The sequence below is a fragment of the Oncorhynchus kisutch genome, linkage group LG1, assembly GCF_002021735.2.
Source record: "Oncorhynchus kisutch isolate 150728-3 linkage group LG1, Okis_V2, whole genome shotgun sequence".
NCBI lineage: Eukaryota > Metazoa > Chordata > Actinopteri > Salmoniformes > Salmonidae > Oncorhynchus > Oncorhynchus kisutch.
In genome coordinates, this window is record NC_034174.2 from 46,753,073 (window position 1) to 46,773,843 (window position 20,771).

Below are 20,771 nucleotides of genomic sequence, written 5' to 3' on the forward strand. Positions count from 1 at the left end.
ATATAGAATGATGGGAAAGAAACTTGAGTACTTTAAATGAAATTAAATGAAAGACTAATTCAATTCCATCTTTCATCAAAACAGATGGCTTATTCATCACAAAACCATTTGATGTTGGCAATTATTTGAATGATTATTTCATTGGCAAAGTGGGCGAACTTAGGCAGGAAATGCCAACAACGAACAGTGAGCAATTTTATTCATGCGTAACAAAAACAAGTAATGAAAGAAAAGCATTGCAAGTTGGAATTTTATAAAGTTATAAAATTATTGTTATCGATCAATAATGGGAAGCTACTGAGGATGGTAGCTGACTCTATAGCCACTCCTATTTGTCAGATTTTTAATCTGAGCCTAGAGCTATCTATCTAATAAAACTGAAAGGGTTGTCTTTAATGGAAGCTTCTCTAATGTCAAACATGTAAAGTGTGGTGTAGCGCAGGGCGGCTCTGTAGGCTCTCTACAATTTTCTATTTTTACCAGTGACCTGCCACTGTCATTAAACACAGCATGTGTTTCCATGTATGCTGATGATTCAACCATATATGCATCAGCAACCACAGCTAATGAAGTCACTGAAACCCTTATTAACAAAGAGTTGCAGTCTGTTTTGGAATGGGTGGTCAGTAATAAACTGGACCTGAACATCTCTAAATCTAAGAGCATTGTATTTGGTACAAATCATTCCTTAAGTGCTAGACCTCAGCTGAATCTGGTAATGAATGGTGTGACTGTTGAACAAGTTGAGGAGACTACATTTCTCGGCGTTACCTTAGATTGTAAACTCTCATGGTCAAAACATATATAGATTCAATGGTTGTAAAGATGGGGAGAGATCTAGCCGTAATAAAGAGATCCTCTGCTTTTTTGACAACACACTCCAAAAAGCAAGTACTGCGGGCTCTAGTTTTGTCTAATCTTGATTATTGTCCAGTCGTGTGGTCCAGTGCTGCAAGGAAAAACCTAGTTAAGCTGCAGCTGGCCCAGAACAGAGTGACACGTTTTGCTCCTAATTGTAATCAGAGGGCTGAAATAAATACTATGCATGCCAATCTCTCTTGGCTATGAGTTGAGGAGAGACTGACTGCATCCCTTCTTTTTATAAGAAACATTAATCCCAAATTGAAAATCCCAAATTGTTTGCATGGTAAACTTACACACAGCTCTGACACACACACTTATCCCACCAGACATGCCACCAGGGGTCTTTTCACAGTCCCCAAATCCAGAACCATTTCAAGAAAGTGTACAGTATTATATAGAGCCCTTACTGCATGGGACTTCCTTCCATTTCATATTGCTCAAATAAACCAAAAACGTGGTTTCAAAAAACAGATAAAGCAACACCTCGTGGCACAACGCCTCTCCCCTATTTGACCTAGAAAGTTTGTGTGTATGCATTGATATGTAGGCTATGTGTGCCTTTAAAAATAAATGATGTAGTTCTGTTGTTCTTGTCTATTGCAGTTCTATATTATGTCATTCTGTATTATGTTTTGTGTGGACCCCAGGAAGAGTAGCTGCTGCAGTTTGGTAATATCTGCTTTAGGGGTTCTTCAAATTGAAACTGTGGGGTAACCCCTTTTTTGAAGAACCCTTGAAGATGGTTCTTCAAAGAACCCCTTTTAATGGATCCTCAAAGAACTATTTCAATAACCTTTTGGGGTTCATTTTTCAACCACCCCCTCCCTTATTGTTGTTATTATTATGAATAATACTCATAACAACAATAACACAATATTTTAGTTGTGAGTGTTTATTATGATTCTAGTGGCATAGCAGAATAAAAAAATCTAAATAAGAGCTAAACTCCCAGCAGAGCCCCAAGTCCTATGGGTATATCCTCTGGCGTGTTGATGTTCTCCGTATCCATAGCCAGAATGATATTGCATTGCATGGGGATCAAACATGTTTCCTGTTATAGTCATCAGAGGTGTAGGGAGTGTGAATCCAAAACATTTTTAATTATACAGATGAATAACAAAACATGCCCACGACACGAATGATTTTGATAATGGTTTTCATACACATACCGTGTCCATAATGTAGAGGCCTATGGGATATTCATTGAAGAGATAAGGGAGGAGGATGGTAAATGTGATCTGCATAACATACCAATACCAATTGACATACATTTGTATGTCTCCTCCTCTGTATACCTGCAACCACAAAAGTGAGCAGTTCAGTCATCTGCACCCAATACAGCTAGCCTTCAACATATTCTTATAGCCTACATATTTGTACCTCTTTGTTGATTGATATGCAATGAATTGTGTCTATTTTCTATTTAGAAAGATTTGCACAAATATGAAAAAATAGATGCTATCATCATAAAACAATATACATTTCAATCATACAAGGGACAAACCTTACCCTAAATTGAGGAGATCTTTACATTTTTCAGTTAAGTGCCTGCACCTGCTGTTCTTTCAAATCCAAATATATCAGTTGGGCAGTTAAGTTCCTGCAAGAACCCCCACCAACTAAGGGTGTTCCTTGAGGAACCCCACCTCCTATGAGGTTCTTGAAATAAACTTTTGGGGGCAATTTTCAGTTCCAAGAACTTTCAGGATCTTAGAAGAACCCTTGTTGAACCCCTAATTTTTTAGAGTGTACAGTACACTCCTTTATTTTGTGTTGTCCTAGGCTACCTGGCTAAAATGCTTGCTCACTAGCCTAACTTGCATTCATGGGCAATGTTAGCCTTCTATATCTAGGTACGTATTTAAACTTCCATCCTCTCAGGCCAGGGGCACAACAATGTATGAATTAATGGTTGGATCAGAATCGCCGTTATAATCATTAGCCAGTACGGAGAATTAAGTAAAACGAAGGACAGCAACACAACGAGATGCAACAATTCAAGTCGTTTCGGTCAATGATGTATACTCAATGCGATTAGATAGGAGAGCTGGCTTTCCTTGACACTTTTTTTTTGGTGCGCCAGTACCATTCATATTTGAGCTTGCTCAGTTTAGCTTAAAGCTGATTGGCTAATGTTTTATACTTTTTTGTCAAGGGAGGGCAAATGGTCTATGGCTTCTCTCGTATTAAATGCTACGGGCGGCAACAATGTCAAACTCATTTGGACCAGACAGCCTCAGATAATTGGCCTACACGTAGAGAGACAGAGGGGAGCAGTTTCGCACACTCGGATGTTTTCTCCTGTGAGATACATTCAGCCTCTTGCGAATTGAAGGACAATTATGAAACACAGAGAGATGAATGATGAATGATTGTATGTTTTCATAAAATGTTTCTTGGTACATTTTTTGGGGGAAGCCTGACATCCCTTCCCAAGCCACTGGTTGTATTACTTCTGTAGTCCAAGTTTACACCCCAAATGGCACCCTAAGTACCTAAAGTACTGCACTATATGAGTCATTTTACCAAAGTGGTTCAAATTGTGGTTTGGATTTTTTTGGGGGAAAAAATGAACGTTTTGTTCTATTTTTACCAAACTTTCAGCACGTCCTACAACATATGTCAGATAGACATACTGTATCTACTACTCACACACTTTCTTTGTATTGCATATTTTTTATATTTTACCGAATTCCTTACCAGGCACAAAATTTGTCTCTACCGAAAAAATTGTCAAAGAAGTTGCAGTAAAGGGTGAAGCATGTACATATATAAATAAGCATGTACATATATAAATAAGCATGTACATATATAAATAAGCATGTACATATATAAATAAGCATGTACATATATAAATAAGCATGTACATATATAAATAAGCATGTACATATATAAATAAGCATGTACATATATAAATAAGCATGTACATATATAAATAAGCATGTACATATATAAATAAGCATGTACATATATAAATAAGCATGTACATATATAAATAAGCATGCACATATATAAATAAGCATGTACATATATAAATAAGCATGTACATATATAAATAAGCATGTACATATATAAATAAGCATGTACATATATAAATAAGCATGTACATATATAAATAAGCATGTACATATATAAATAAGCATGTACATATATAAATAAGCATGTACATATATAAATAAGCATGTACATATATAAATAAGCATGTACATATATAAATAAGCATGTACATACTTATATTACAAATTCAGTTGGGACATTTTATCTGCTTTCAAAATGTACAAAAAACATAATTTAAAAACATGATTTCTTTCCCTGATTATCAAAACATTTAAACTGAATTTAGAGAAATATAATCTCTATTGTTCTCTGTAAAATGTTCAATGTTGATTGTATGATTCTGAAATGTATTGATTTATGGAATTTCTTATGTATGTAATAAATTATGTTGTTTGTTAGATGTTTAAATTGTCTCTTTTCCTATCTTTGTTTTGGCAAAATAAGAGGAGTTTCCGTAGTGACCTGGTATGCTGTACACATTGTGAACTTAGTTGCTGACTTAATTGATACCATAACTAATGTGGCACATGTGATTGACATACTATCACAATCAATAGGATCCAAAATATAAATACTTACCTATGTGTTTAATGTAGATTATCATATCAGATGTTTTTTCATTTCAATAAATGTAAGAAAGTCAATTAACAATCAAGTGTCAATAGCAAAACAAAGCAAATTGTTTTGGTTGTGACTGTTTTGTGTTGGACTTTAGACTTATTTTGGTCTTTAACAAATCCCCATAGCTAGCATATGGCTAGCTTCTATCCTGTCCCACAACCATTATTTTCACATTTTCTGAAATATATGTTTAGTATTGAATAGGGGTGTTACGGTGAACGTATCAATGCCACACCGGCGATCATGAGTCATGACGGCAGTCAAATTTCACGTGACCATTAGCTGAAGGTAAGGTGACACAGTGTGTGGCACTGCAATGGATTATAATGATTTCTTACAAATCTCAACATAAATAATTTGAGTCTAACAAATACAATTTACAAAAATCCCAACTGAGCTTCATTAGCTGGAATATAAAAGTGCTGAACCAACCTTTAGGACGTTATTTTAAGATGTTACTGCTACAATTCAACACGAGCACGTCATAGTCAGTAAATGGTGGATGAATGACTGACTGCTGTGTACTCTCTGTTTACTGGCCAATAATATCCTGTGCTCTTCTTTAAAAGGCTGGGTGGGTTTTGTGGGGCTTCATTTCTGCGGAGGTCATGATGAAGGGAGTCTCTGTAGGAGTCGGCCTCCTTGGGCTGCTGCTGGCCTGCGTTACCACAGCACCAACTGATAAGGTAGGGTCACACACAGGTAACAGTGGGGAAGGTACTCTACCTAGCAGTTTATTTTTTAAATTTTATTTCACCTTTATTTAACCAGGTAGGCAAGTTGAGAACAAGTTCTCATTTACAATTGCGACCTGGCCAAGATAAAGCAAAGCAGTTCGACACATACAACGACAGAGTTACACATGGAGTAAAACAAACATACAGTCAACAATAAAGTATAAACAAGTCTATATACGATGTGAGCAAATGAGGTGAGATAAGGGAGGTAAAGGCAAAAAAAGGCCATGGTGGCAAAGTAAATACAATATAGCAAGTAAAACACTGGAATGGTAGATTTGCAGTGGAAGAATGTGCAAAGTAGAAATAAAAATAACGGGGTGCAAATAAATAAAATAAATACAGTAGGGAAAGAGGTAGTTGTTTGGGCTAAATTATAGGTGGGCTATGTACAGGTGCAGTAATCTGTGAGCTGCTCTGACAGTTGGTGCTTAAAGCTAGTGAGGGAGATGAGTGTTTCCAGTTTCAGAGATTTTTCTAGTTCGTTTCAGTTAAGAGCATTGGGCCAGTAACCCAAACTTTGCTGGTTCGAATCCCTGAGCCGACTAGATGAACAATTTGTCGACCTGCCCTTGAGCAAGGCACTTAACCCTAATTGCTCTTGTAAGTTGCTCTGGATAAGAGCATCTGCTAAATGACTAAAATGTAAATGTAATATTGTTTTCGATTGTGTTGATTTGCCTGCATGTAAATGTGACCGTGTATGTTTGATTAGTTACATCAGCTCGGATGTGTCTTTTGATCGCAGCTTTGGGTGCATAGAAAGCACAAAATAGATCAGTTCAAGATACCTCATGTTGAAGGGGTCAGATTGAGCGAGACCGTTAGACTAAGTGAAGTCTATAGCTGTCCTGGTTGCTCTGCTACTTTACCCTTTCCAGTCCCTTGAAAAGACTGTGCGCCATGTCTCCTAGCTAGACAAACAAATGCCTGGGGTGAAAGAACGACTGGTCAATGCTTTTTCTCATTTGAGAGTATGTGGGCATGTAAGAGTCTAGAGGGCAGTCAAACAAAAAGTAGGTGTAGTCAGTGCGAAACTAATCAGGTTTCAGATAAACTAATCTTGAGTTCTGCTGGTTATTATGTATTTGTAAATGGTGGGATTGCTTGTGTGTACAGTGTGTGTGCGTGCGTGTCATCAACTAGCTCGCACAGTCTCATTTCAGAATTAGACGTTCAGACAAGCTTCTCAAACGTCAAATTACGAAGTTGTTCCAAACGTCACATTTCGAAGTGTTTAAGTGTAAGCATTAACTCAGAATTTCTCAGGTTAGGGTTAAGGTTTGGGATAGGCAAAAAAATATATATATATATCACTGGATTGGAAATGGCAACCTTTATAATCAGAGGCAGATGCTTACGCCTATTCGCTATCCCTGTCCACAACGCCCTATTAAAACCAAAACCTATTTGAAGTTAAGAGGTCTGGAAAGACAGAGGTTAGTTGGATGGCAGACTGTACAGGGCCCATCACCTGCTCCCTTGTTTACATATTGTAGATCCAGAACACACTGAAAACACTCCACATGGCCGGCATAGCTGAACCTAATTGTATGATCACAATGACAACAGCCAGGTCACCCGTGATACAAGTCAGTATTTGACGTCCATCAATGTCTGAGGACATCAGGAGATGATTTGGAAACCGACCACTAGGGGCAACAGTGCTCACTGTTGAGACTCATACATGCCCACATACTCTCAAATGAGAAAAGCATTGACCAGTCGTTCTTTCACCCCAGGCGTTTGTTTGTCTAGATAGGACAACAGTGCCCACTGTTGCCCCTAGTATGTTCTGGATCTACAGTATGTAAACAACAGAGCAGGTGATGGGCCCTGTCTGCCATCCAACTAACCTCTGTCTTTCCAGACTCACATACCATCCCCTACCCCACACACACACACACACGCCACGCCCCTGACCCTCATGGACGATCCCTAGGTCACTTAGGGCCTGTGACAGCTAGGGAGAGAGAGTATTGACCATGGTGGGGGGTGAAAATGAAAGTAAATAGGGAGAGTAAAGGGTAGAGAAAGATTGAGTGATAAAGTAAGGAGAGAGCGAGAGAGAGGTGGAGTGGGCCCACTGAAGGCTGGGAGCTGGGGCGGTGGAGGGAGAAGGGGAGGGGAGTAATTATCCGAGTGGGGGTCAGGGGCTGAATAGTGGAAGTGGAGAGTGACAGGGCCGCCGATAAGCCCTTGTTCACACCGACAGAAAGGGTACAAGGAGAGAGAAGGGGACAGAGAGAGAAACACTGGCATCCCTTACTGAGGAGGTGGGAATAATGTTAAAAGGAATGAAAGGCATGAGAGTAAACAAAGAAAGGAATGAAGGGGGAGACCCTTTTTATAGACCACCATGGCTGGACATACAGTACTAGTACTGTTACGCCAGCCACACACACACACACTTAATGCATATGGAGTGGGATGGCATTGTGAATCAAGGGACGTTTAATCAATTTCAGAGCTCAATCAATATGAATCCCATGTCACAGTGTTCTCCTCTGCTGCACTCGTCTGACCTTCCCCATGTTGACCCTAAGAGATGTCCTCACCAAAAATCCTCTAACACAGGAAATCCAGTCCTGTAGTTCTGCATTTTATTATTTTGTACAAAGTGTACAAAACAAGACATGGGGTCAGAGTAAAAGGTTCAAAAGATGGATTTTTCTGGAGTTCCTTCACCTCGAATGGACTGGGAGTCTACAAACTTACCCGATGCATGGCGTAAGTACAAACAGCATGTGGAGCAAATGTTCACGGGTCCTCTGAAGGACAGAGGAGAAGAGGAAAAATGCAGCTACCTGCTCCTCTGGATCGGTGAAAAAGGGAGAGATATTTACAACACATGGACACTTACCGAGGCTGAATCAAAGGTACTGAAAATATACTACGATCGTTTTGAAGAATATGGTGCGCCGAAGACCATTACGATTTTAGCTAGGTATAAATTCCATGAGAAAGTACAGGGAGCTAGCGAACCTTTTGAACAGTTTGTGACAGAGCTGCGTCTGCTTGTGAAAGACTGTGATTATGCAAGTAAGGATGAGATGGTCAGGGACCTTATTGTATTTGGAATACACTCACCGCAAGTGAGAGAGAAACGTTTGAATGTTGGGTCTAAGGTAACGCTGGATAAAGCTATCGACATAGCCAGATCTCACGAGCTGGCACAGGCTCAGATGAAAACCATTTTGCGCGGCAGCACGAGCACATCACGTAGACATCAAAGCACACCTCCCGTACAGAGCAACACAGACTCAAAACACCCCAAAACATGTGGATATTGTGGATACAAAGTGCATGGCGAACAAGGAAATCGCCCAGCTAAAGGGAAACAGTGTACTACATGTGGAAAATGGAACCACTTTGCAAAAGTGTACAGAGCTTATCGTGGAAAAACAGTACACACAGTGAGTGAAGATGAAATGTCAATCAAAGAGTCAAAACACTGATGAACTGTTTATTGATTCAGTGACACAGAAAAGTCAAATATCAGAGACAGAGCAAGCCTTTGCTAACATTGAGATAGGAACACAAGGCACAGAGCTAAAGTTCAAACTAGACACTGGTGCACAAGTAAACATGATTCCTCTGAATAAGTACCGCAGCTTGACATCTGAGTGCGAGCTACAGCCCACCACGCGCAGATTGACTGGTTATGGTGGTGAACAGCTCCCAGTAAAAGGCATGTGCACTTTCAAATGCAAATACAAGGAAAGTGACATGATATTGGGCTTTTATGTTGTTGACACTAGAGCACCTGCAGTGCTAGGTCTTAAAGCATGTTTAAAGCTAGTTTTATCAGTGACAGCACCAAGTAGAGACAGACAATGTACTGGAGGAGTTTGCTGATATTTTTCAAGGAATAGGATTATTCCCAGGAGAAGATACAATTCACCTTGACCCAGACGCAACCCCTGTGGTCTACCCACGAGAAAGATTCCCCTTGCTCTCCATGACCGTCTGAAGAAAGAGTTGGAGAGCATAGAGCAATCGGATGTAGTCACCAAGGTTACAGAACCGACTGACTGGGTGGAGAAACCACGCACAGGCAAGCTCCGAGTATGTCTCGACCCAAGATACTTGAACAAGGCTATCAAACGCCCCCATTTACCCTTTACTGACGCTAGATGGCATCACACACAAGCTAGCGGGAGCACACTACTTCAGTGCCATGGACGCTAGATCAGGCTACTGGGCTATCAAGCTCACAGAAGAGTCATCTAAGCTCACAATATTCAACACACCGTTTGGACGCTACAGGTTCCATCGCCTGCCTTTTGGGATTATCTCAGCCCAAGACGAGTTTCAGCGAAAGATCGATGAAGTGTACGAAGTCCTCGACAGAGTTGTGGCAATTGTGGACGACATTCTTGTCTATGGTCGAACCAAAGAGGAGCACGACTGAAACCTCCACGCGATGCTGCAAAGGTCCCGCGAGAGAGGAGTCCGGCTCAACCCCGAGAAGAGCACAGTCGGCTCTACTGAGGTCAACTACTTCAGACATCTTGTCACAATGACTGGATCAAGCCAGATCCACAGAAGATCTCATCCATAAAAGAAATAGAGCCACCAAAGAACCGTGCAGAGCTGGAAACAGTGCTTGGCATGGTCAACTACTTAGCCAAGTTCACACCCAGCTTATCCTATGCTAATGCACCCCTGTGTCAACTGCTAAAGCAGTCCAGTGAGTTTCTCTGGGACAAGCGTCATGACATTGCTTTCCAGAATGTGAAAGACTTGATCACGAGAGAACCAGGACCAATCCTTGCCTACTATGACCCCGACAAAGAGCTCAGACTCCAAGTGGACTCGTCAAAGTATGGACTAGGTGCAGTGCTACTGCAAGAAGGAAAGCCCATCGGCTACGCTTCCAAATCTCTCACAGACTGTGAAATCAACTACGCTCAAATCGAAAAGGAGCTCTACGCCATTCTGTTCAGATGTAAACGTTTCCATCAGTACATACAGTGGGGCAAAAAAGTATTTAGTCAGCCGCCAATTGTGCAAGTTCTCCCACTTAAAAATATGAGAGAGGCCTGTAATTTTCATCATAGGTACACTTAAACTATGACAGGCAAAATTAGAAAAAAAAATCCAGAAAATCACATTGTAGGATTTTTAATGAATTTATTTGCAAATTATGGTGGGAAATAAGTATTTTGTTACCTAAAAACAAGCAAGATTTCTGGCTCTCACAGATCTCTGTCACCACTCGTTACCTGTATTAATTGCACCTGTTTAAACTTGAAACTTAAACTTGTTATCAGTATAAAAGACACCTGTCCATAACCTCAAACAGTCACACTCCAAACTCCACTATGGAAAATTACAGCTTGGTTTGGTTCAGTTCAGTTTGTCTCAGTGGTGTGAAAAGCCAGGGGATTATAACTTTGTACATACTGTATATAGCAGTCTTTTGTTTTTAGGAATCTTGAGGTTTTTTTGGGACAATTTGTCATATAGCAACTGGTTTTCTTATGAACTTTCATTGTCTTCATAATGGTTAGATATTAGACATGCGTCTTCTCTGGTGAATGGAACTATTATCACACTAATGCTCTGTTACTGAACAGCATCTTGTCAAGAGCCAGCCTCCTTCCGTTGTTCTTTTGGTGTGGTTTGGACACCGTGTACAGAAACCAATAAACCAGACTCACTTTAAATTAACCTTTCCTACTGAATGTGTTGTACTACTTGCAGTATGCTCAGGAGATTGACGTTAGGAAACATCAAATGGCAAAAGAGGGTATTTATCAAATAGGATGTTTATTTGTTTACTTAGCTTACTAAAGGAAACCAACCAAGCACTACGTTTTATTGCAATTTGAATTGTAATATCATCTCTGTTATCAGGGAGGATCTACAGTGGGGCAAAAAAGTATTTAGTCAGCCACCAATTGTGCAAGTTCTCACACTTAAAAAGATGAGAGAGGCCTGTAATTTTCATCATAGGTACACTTCAACTATGACGGACTAAATGAGAAAAAAAGTCCAGAAAATCACATTGTAGGATTTTTAATGAATTTATTTGCAAATTATGGTGGAAAATAAGTATTTGGTCACATACAAATAAGCAAGATTTCTGGCTCTCACAGACCTGTAACTTCTTCTTTAAGAGGCTCCTCTGTCCTCCACTCGTTACCTGTATTAATGGCACCTGTTTGAACTTGTTATCAGTATAAAAACACCTGTCCACAACCTCAAACAGTCACACTCCAAACTCCACTATGGCCAAGACCAAAGAGCTGTCAAAGGACACCAGAAACAAAATTGTAGACCTGCACCAGGCTGGGAAGACAGTAGGTAAGCAGCTTGGTTTGAAGAAATCAACTGTGGGAGCAATTATTAGGAAATGGAAGACATACAAGACCACTGATAATCTCCCTCGATCTGGGGCTCCACCCAAGATCTCACCCCGTGTGGTCAAAATGATCACAAGAGGGGGTGAGCAAAAATCCCAGAACCACACGGGGGGACCTAGTGAATGACCTGCAGAGAGCTGGGACCAAAGTAACAAAGCCTACCATCAGTAACACACTACGCCGCCAGGGACTCAAATCCTGCAGTGCCAGCCATGTCCCCCTGCTTAAGCCAGTATATGTCCAGGCCCATCTGAAGTTTGCTAGAGAGCATTTGAATGATCCAGAAGAAGATTGGGAGAATGTCATATGGTCAGATGAAACCAAAATAGAACTTTTGGTAAAAACTCAACTCGTCGTGTTTGGAGGACAAAGAATGCTGAGTTGCATCCAAAGAACACCATACCTACTGTGAAGCATGGGGGTGGAAACATCATGCTTTGGGGCTGTTTTTCTGCAAAGGGACCAGGATGACTGATCCGTGTAAAGGAAAGAATGAATGGGGCCATGTATCGTGAGATTTTGAGTGAAAACCTCCTTCCATCAGCAAGGGCATTGAAGATTAAACGTGGCTGGGTCTTTCAGCATGACAATGATCCCAATCACACCGCCCGGGCAACGAAGGAGTGGCTTTGTAAGAAGCATTTCAAGGTCCTGGAGTGGCCTAGCCAGTCTCCAGATCTCAACCCCATAGAAAATCTTTGGAGGGAGTTGAAAGTCTGCGTTGCCCAGCAACAGCCCCAAAACATCACTGCTCTAGAGGAGATCTGCATGGAGGAATGGGCCAAAATACCAGCAACAGTGTGTGAAAACCTTGTGAAGACTTACAGAAAACGTTTGACCTCTGTCATTGCCAAAAAGGGTATATAACCAAGTATTGAGATAAACTTTTGTTATTGACCAAATACTTATTTTCCACCATCATTTGCAAATAAATTCATAAAAAATCCTACAATGTGATTTTCTGGATTTTTTTTTTCATTTTGTCTGTCATAGTTTAAGTGTACCGGTGATGACAATTACAGGCCTCTCTCATCTTTTTAAGTGGGAGAACTTGCACAATTGGTGGCTGACTAAATACTTTTTTGCCCCACTGTATATGGACGACAAGTCATTGTGGAATCCGACCACAAGCCCCTTGAGTCAATCGTGAGGAAACCACTAGCCGCAGCCCCGCCGAGGCTACAGAGAATGATCCTTCAACTACAAAATACGACTTCACAATCACTCACCGTCCAGGCAAAGACATCCCTGTAGCAGACACACTCTCCAGGAAGTTTCTTACCTATAAGGACAGCAGCCTCAGTGAAGGCATGGACATGCAATTGCACACTGTGTACAGAAACTTACCAGTTAGTGACACAAAACTGAAGGAGATCCAAGCAGAAACAGAAAAGGACTCACAACTCACACAGCTGAGGAAAGTCATACAGGATGGATGGCCTGAGCAGAGGAGAAAATGCCCTCACAGCGTCTCAGAATTCTGGAACCATCGTGATGAACTATCACAGATCAACAGAATAATTTTCAAAGGAGAGAATATCATTATTCCTTCCAGTCTCAGAGAGAGATTTTGACAAAGAGATTTTGACAAAGATCCATGCTGGACACATGGGCATGGAAAAGGGCAGACAGAGAGGACGGGTCATTTTGTTTTGGCCCGGAATGTGCAAACAAATAGAGGACAATGTTGGTTAATGCGCCATATGTCTTGAACGACGCCCCTCAAACACCAAAGAGCCAATGTTACCTCACTGTATCCCAGACCGACCCTGGCAGGTCGTGGCAACCGATCTGTTCACCTGGAACAACGAGGACTACATCGTAAACAGTGGACTATTACAGCAGATACTTCAAACTCGACAAGCTTCACAGCACCACATCTGCAGCTGTGATACACAAGCTGAAAGAAGCCTTTGCCAGGCATGGCATTGTAGAGACTTTAATATCGGACAATGGGCCCTGTTACAAATCAAATGAGTTTGAATCATTCACACAAGCATGGGAGTTAACACATGTCACCCACATTACCCTCAAAGTAATGGCCTCGCTGAAAAATCAGTGCAGATTGCTAAATCACTCATGGACAAAGCAAAAGCAGACAAGAGAGACCCCTACCTCAGCCTCCTTGAATAGACCAACACGCCAGTTGACAACTTCAAATCACCAGCCCAGCTGTTGATGAGCTGCAGACTTCGCTCAATCCTTCCCAGCACCAACCAGCAGCTGCAACCTGAGGTTGTCAGCTACAAGGAAATGCATGGACAACATGCACAGAGACAACAACAACAAAAGCGATACTACGACAGGTCAGCTAGACCACTGCCACCACCGATCGAAGGAGAGTCAGTTAGAATCCAGGAGCATGGCCTCTGGAAGCCAGCAGTCGTCATCCAGCCAGCTGACACTGAACGTTCATATCACGTCCGCACCGCAGAAGGAGCGGTGTACCGCCGCAATCGTCGTCACCTACTGAACACAAAAGAACAACACACTGATGAGATGAACTGTTCCCCTGAAAGAGAACGTGATGGACTAAACACACACACAGCACAACATACACCATCCTTACCTGCAAACACCACAAGAACTGTTGACTGACACAGAAGCATGCTCAGCATCATATCGCACAAGGTCAGGAAGAGAGGTCAAGCCCAGAGCTGTCCTAGACCTGTGAAATGTCAAAGGGTGTAGGCGGATCGCTGCCCTAAAAGAGTTCCAGACTGTAAACTTGTTATTGAAAGTTCACTTGAAATGCTTTGGTATTGTATTTGTTTGAAATGTTAAGATGTTATTTCTACAGTGAAAGCTGAGTTGCTGAGAATCCCTTGTTTGAAAAGTAACAGTATGTTGGATTATTGTTTCAGAGTTTATGTTGATTCTGTTGGTGTAGTATGCAATATAAATGGTTACTTACCTTGAGTTCAAACTACAGAGCATGTATTCAAATGAAACGCTTAGAATATGTAAACCTTTCTATTTTGTTTTAAAAGAAGGGGGGGATGTAATATTCATATGTGTAAACATTTTACCGCCATATCATACTGTGCTATGATTGGTTAAGACCACCCAAATGGTTAGGTCATGGGCAGCTTGATTCTGGTTGGCGATACGTGAGCATGCCAGTTATAGCTAGCTAATAAAGAGCTACGTTAAGAAATAACCTGTAGTAGTGCATTTTATTATTTTGTACAAAGTGTGCAAAACAAGACACTCACGCGCACACATTCACACGCGAGTGAGTGTACAGATGTAGTCCTTTTTGTTGTGCGTGTGTGTCAAGCAGCAGCATGCCAACATATTATAGAGGGTTATCAGTGCTAATTCTACAATGCAATCTCTAAATCCTAAATCGGGACGCAAAAATGATAAATGCAGTCATTAAATGCTAATTTGTAATGGTAATTGGTAAATGTAATGCTTAAATACTACATTGGAATTCCAACTAAGCATTTCGTTTTTTTTTTATAATACTGTGACACACACAATAAAAAGACTGCATATGTATTCATATGTTGAGAGAGTAAACAGTGTGCCCACTAGGCACAACCTGGTTGAATCAACGTTGTTTCAACGTAGTTTGTCAATGTGTTGTGAAATGGAATCTACATGGAAAATACATTGCATTTGAAGAAAAAGTAATCCACGTACACTGTTTTGAGAGGGAAATTTCAACCACAGGATTATGTCATCATGGTAAACCAAATTTCAGACCAAAAACAAATGTTGAATTTGTACCTTTAAAACAACGCCAGATCTTCACCGTTCAATCAACTGTCAGAACTGGGCAGCACCTCCTACTGGAGAATTTATCTGTATCTACAGCTCTCCTTTGGTCTCCCATCCAGGGTTTTATCCAAGCCCAGCGATGATATTTGTCAATGACTGTTACCAATGTTCCATCGTGAGAATGATCGATGAGATATCTCCACTTAACAATGAAACAGATTCACTGGTGCTATTGAAGTCATTCCAAAGGGTAGGTTTAATAGAGACCAGTTAAATGTCACCATACTTTATCACTCATTTAACATCAATGAAACTTTTTCACAGCACTGTATTTCCCTCTTCCTGATTTCTTATTTTTTCTTCACATTTGTCACACTTAAATGTTTCAGATCAAACAAATTGAAATGTTACACAAAGATAACCAAAATGCCGTTTGAGTGATGATTTTATTTATTAAGGGAAAAAAAGCTATCTGAACCTTCATGGCCCTATGTGAAAAAGTAATTGCCCCCTAAACCTAATAACTGGTTGTGCCACCCTCAGCAGCAACAACTGCAATCAAGCATTTGCGATAACTGGCAATGAGTCTTTCACATCGCTGTGGAGGAATTTTGACCCACTCGTTGCAGAATTGTTCTAATTCAGCCACATTGGAGGGTTTTCGAGCATGAACTGCCTTTTTAAGGTCACGCCACAGCATCTCAATCGGATTCAAGTCTGGACTTTGACTAGGCCACTCCAAAACCGTAATTTTGTTTTTTTAAAGCCATTCAGAGGTGGATTTGCTGTTGTGTTTTGGATCATTGTCCTGCTGCAGAACCCAAGTGCGCTTCGGCTTGAGGTCACGAACTGATGACATTCTCCCTCAGGATTTTTTGGTAGAGAGCAGAATTCATGGTTCCATCAATCACAGCAAGTCATTCAGGTCCTGAAGCAGCAACGCAGCCCCAGACCATCACACTACCACCACCATATTTGACCGTTGGTATGATGTTCTTTTTCTGAAATGCTGTGTTACTTTTACACCAGATGTAACGGGATGCACACCTACCAAAAACTTCAACTTTTGTCTCGTTTGTCCACAGAATATTTCCCCAAAAGTCTTGAGAAAGAGACTGGGCAAAAGTGGCATACATGGCAGAGTTCCAAGGCGAAAACCACTGTTAACCATAAAGAACATAAAGGCTCGTCTCAACATCAAGATTTTTTTTGCCAAAAGTGAGACGAGCCTTTGTTCTTTTTGTGGTCAACAGTGGTTTTCGCCTTGGAACTCTGCCATGGATGCCATTTTTGCCCAGTCTCTTTCTTATGGTTGAGTCATGAACACTGACCTTAAAACCTCTCTGGGATATGTGGGACGCTAACACCGGTTCCAACTTGTGCAACGTGACTACAAAATATTTCAAAAGTTACCTGTAAACTTGGCAAAACATTTCAAACTACTTTTGTAATACAACTTCAGGTGTTTTTGTAAGTGAATAATCGATAAAATTGAAGACGGGATGATCTGTGTTCAATACAGGAAGAAAACAAACTGACACTACCTTTCTGGTCACGCGCCTCTATCTAACAATACACTTGAAGTGACCCTCGTTTTGAACAGGGCTACTTCTTCATTACACAAAGGCAAAACCTCAACCAATTTCTAAAGACTGGTGACATCCAGTGGAAGCGGTAGGAACTGCAAGAAAGTCCCTTAGAAATCTGGATTCCCAATGAAAAACCATTGAAAAAAGAGAGTGACCTAAATAAAAATCTGAATGGGTTTTCCTCGGGGTTTCGCCTGCTACATATGTTCTGTTATACTCACACACATGATTCCAACAGTTTTAGAAACTTCAGAGTATTTTCCATCCAAATCTACTAATAATATGCATATCTTATCTTCTAGGGATGAGTAGCAGGCAGTTGAATTTGGGCATGCATTTCATCCGGACGTGAAAATACTGCCCCCTGTCACCAAGAAGTTTAACTGAGGCAAGTGAGGGCTGCAGTTCTTTAGATGTTGTTGTGGGTTCTTTTGTGACCTCTTGAATGAGTCGTTGCTGCCCGATTGGGGCCACTCCTGGGAAGATTCATCACTGTTCCAAATTTTCTCCATTTGTGAATAATGGCTCTCACCGTGGTTCGCTGTGGTCCCAAAACTTTAGAAATGACTTTGTAACCCTTTCCAGACTGATAGATGTCAATTACTTTAATTCTCATCTGTTCCTGAATTTCTTTGGATCGCGGCATGTAGCCTTGAATTTTGAGATCTTTGGGCCTACTTCACAGGTTCTATTTAAGTGATTTCTTGATTCAACAGGTCTGGCAGTAATCACGCCTGGGTGTGGCTAGTGAAATTGAACTCAGCTTTCCAAAAAAAAAGGGGGAACAATTACTTTGTCACATATGGCCATGAAGGTTCAGATAGCTTTTTTCCTTTAATAAATAAAATGATCACTTAAAAACTGCATTTTGTGTTTACTTGGGTTATCTTTTTGTAATATAACAATTTGTTTGATGATCTGAAACATTTAAGTGTGACAAATGTGCAATAAGAAATCAGGAAGGGGGCAATTACTTTTTCACAGCACTGTAAGTCTATATATGAATTGCAACATCATCAACAACTATTGTTTCAATTCAACCCTGAATTAAATAAAAATAGACAATACAATATGCTTTGGGTTTCAAGCGCTGATTGATTTAAAATGTTATATTTAGTGATATCAAATTGTTTTTGGTTGTCAACTTAACCACATAGCGACATTTGAAGGAGATGTATCTTCTGCATGGATGGTTCCATCCGGCTTTAATTCCAGTTTGTGTATAAATTAATAATTGATATGTTGGAATTTGCGTCTCCAACTCAACCAAAACTCAAACGGTATTTAATGTGCTCTTAAAGTTTGCATTTGATTTAGTCCTATCCATTAAGTTAACATTTTTGGTATGCCCAGCGGGTTGATGGTGCTTCATTATCCTTTATAGAACAGGGACTGGGACATCTACAGCTTTCACATCAACTCCACAGTGACCAGTCGCTATGCAACCACTATCATCACCAGCCGGGTTGCCAATCGGATCCACCAGTCACAGGAAATAGAATTCCATGTCAAGATCCCCAAGAATGCTTTTATCAGTAAATTCAAAATGTAGGTCTACATGAATGTTTCACTGTCTAAGATGAGTTTACACACGTATTACACAAATATTACAAAAATGCTCACACATACAGTAACCCTACCTCCTGTCTCTCTCTCTCTCTCTCTCTCTCTCTCTCTATCTCTCTCTCTCTTCCGCCGTTCTTGTCTTTCTCAGGACCATTGAGGGGCAGACGTATGATGGGGTTGTGAAACAGAAGGAGGAGGCTCAGCAGCAGTACACTCAGGCAGTGTCTCGTGGTCAAAGCGCTGGCATAGTCAGGTGTGTGTGGGTGTGTGCAGGACCATCTAAACCTTGTAGTACTGTAATCATGGTCAAATTATTGACCAGGCACCCAGGGCACATGTCCAGGGGCCCTGACCTCCACCATTGACTTTTTCCAGCATTTTCTCTCCACCCCATTACACAAGAAAATGGCAAAAAAGGCTAGTGTGTCTGTGTATCTGTGTCTACAGTATGCATGTGTTGTTATGTATTAGACGGTACCCCTTTTTGTCTCCTAAAGTTCAGTGGGGAGGACCCTTGAGGAGTTTAAGACATCTGTGACTGTGGCCGCGCTCAGTAAGGTGACCTTTGAATTGACCTATGAGGAGCTGCTGAAACGCCGACTGGGCAAGTACGAGCTGCTGATCCATGCTCGACCCATGCAACCTGTTGCTGACTTCAAGGTGAGAGAGAGAGAGAGAGAGAGAGAGAGAGAGAGAGAGAGAGAGAGAGAGAGAGAAAGAGAGAGAGAGAGAGAGAGCATTGATCAATGATTGATGAGTCATTTGATATTGGGGTTGATGTTGCATTTTCTTGCTCCTTTTTTCTGTCTCTTCCTTATGGCCAGATTGATGTGTACATCAATGAGCGACCAGGCATTAACTTCCTGGAGGTAACAGGAGGGCTGAGCACCGAAGCACTGGCAAATGCCATCACCAAAACCCATGCTTCTAGTGAGGTAATGTCCAAAACAGGGTAATGTAGAGCTAACCAATAGAAAAGTCCAGACCCCAATACATTACATGGTAAAGAAAATCTAAATAAATAAATAAATTACATAAATGTACATTTTCACACCTCTGGACATGTTAATGCTAAAACGAATTAGCTCATTCTAACAGGGTAGGGTAAAGCAGGGTGTGTTTTTAAAAAGCAGAACCTGTAAACTACCAACCCCTCCTCAGGCCTGGGTACATTTCTACCCCAGCAAGGAGCAGCAGAGCCAGTGTGAAAGCTGTGGAGAGCAGGGCCTGAATGGAGACCTGGTCATCGCCTATGACGTCCACAGGAAAACATCCATGGGAGATCTCAATGTACACTTCTTCCATCCTCTTTCTGGCATTACTCCTTCATCTCTACCCCATCCTTTAATCACTGTCTCTCATTCCCTCTTCAGGAGGCAGAGGGGTATTTTGTCCATCACTTTGCCCCCAGTAACCTACCACGCATTCCAAAGAATGTGGTCTTCATCATCGATCGGAGTGGCTCCATGCATGGCAGGAAAATGGAGCAGGTTTGTGTGTGTCTGTGTGTTGCCTGTTGTAATGCAGCTTAAGGCTTAGCGATTAAGCAATGTACACATACACCACATATTTATATTCAATGAAGGGGACAATGCACATTGATTGAGTGGTTAATTGGTTGCATTTGATTGTATTTTGATTGCACTGTCAGACCCGTGAGGCCTTGTTGAAGATCCTGGGAGACCTGGCGGAGGACGACCACTTTGGCCTGATCACGTTCGACAGCTCAGTGTCTACCTGGAGGAAGGAGCTGCTGCCGGCCAACCAGGACAACCTGGAGGCTGCCAAGAGCTTCGCACGACACATCCATGAAAGAGGAGGTACAATTATTACTTACAGACAAGGCCTCAACCACAAGCAGCTGCAGCCAAAGTGCGGCAGGACCCAGTCTACCGGTGCGGGTAGACTGTATGCAGATGTTCCTCTACCGGAAGGCGGAGGTTCATCTTATATGGCGAAATCCACGTCAGATCTCGGCCCTGGGATGGAGTTGGTAGAATTGCCTGATGGCATGTGGGTCATGAAGCAGATGACACCACAGATTGTCAAAACCTACAAAGCAACCAATGTGTTACCTGACTCTGTGTAGACGTCACATGTAAAGGAGACAATGCGTTATGTAACTTTGCTTAAGGGAGAGGATGTCTTGTGTGGCTGTAGTCAAAGGAGGCATGGGCTTGGATATGAAGGTGTATAATTACCAATGTAAACGATAGGGAAAGAGCGGAGAGGAGATTCTG

At 41.3% G+C, this 20,771-nt stretch overlaps 1 protein-coding gene across 4 annotated transcripts in view; it reads left to right on the forward strand.

Annotated features, from left to right (window-relative positions):
* Positions 1–4,987: 4,987 nt before the first annotated feature.
* The window catches only part of LOC109892651 (inter-alpha-trypsin inhibitor heavy chain H3), a 35,580-nt gene continuing 19,796 nt past the window's right edge, over positions 4,988–20,771 (forward strand). For 3 of the 4 annotated variants that reach the window (XM_031834097.1, XM_031834095.1, XM_031834105.1), the window contains exons 1-8: positions 5,099–5,228; positions 18,350–18,513; positions 18,680–18,784; positions 19,029–19,191; positions 19,356–19,466; positions 19,693–19,821; positions 19,905–20,021; positions 20,183–20,351. In XM_031834097.1, the coding sequence (XP_031689957.1) occupies positions 5,151–5,228; positions 18,350–18,513; positions 18,680–18,784; positions 19,029–19,191; positions 19,356–19,466; positions 19,693–19,821; positions 19,905–20,021; positions 20,183–20,351 (1,036 nt within the window). In that variant the 5' untranslated portion in view covers positions 5,099–5,150. Of the gene's footprint in view, positions 5,229–18,349; positions 18,514–18,679; positions 18,785–19,028; positions 19,192–19,355; positions 19,467–19,692; positions 19,822–19,904; positions 20,022–20,182; positions 20,352–20,771 lie in introns of all 4 variants that reach the window. The other variant, XM_020485348.2, reaches the window with a different exon arrangement.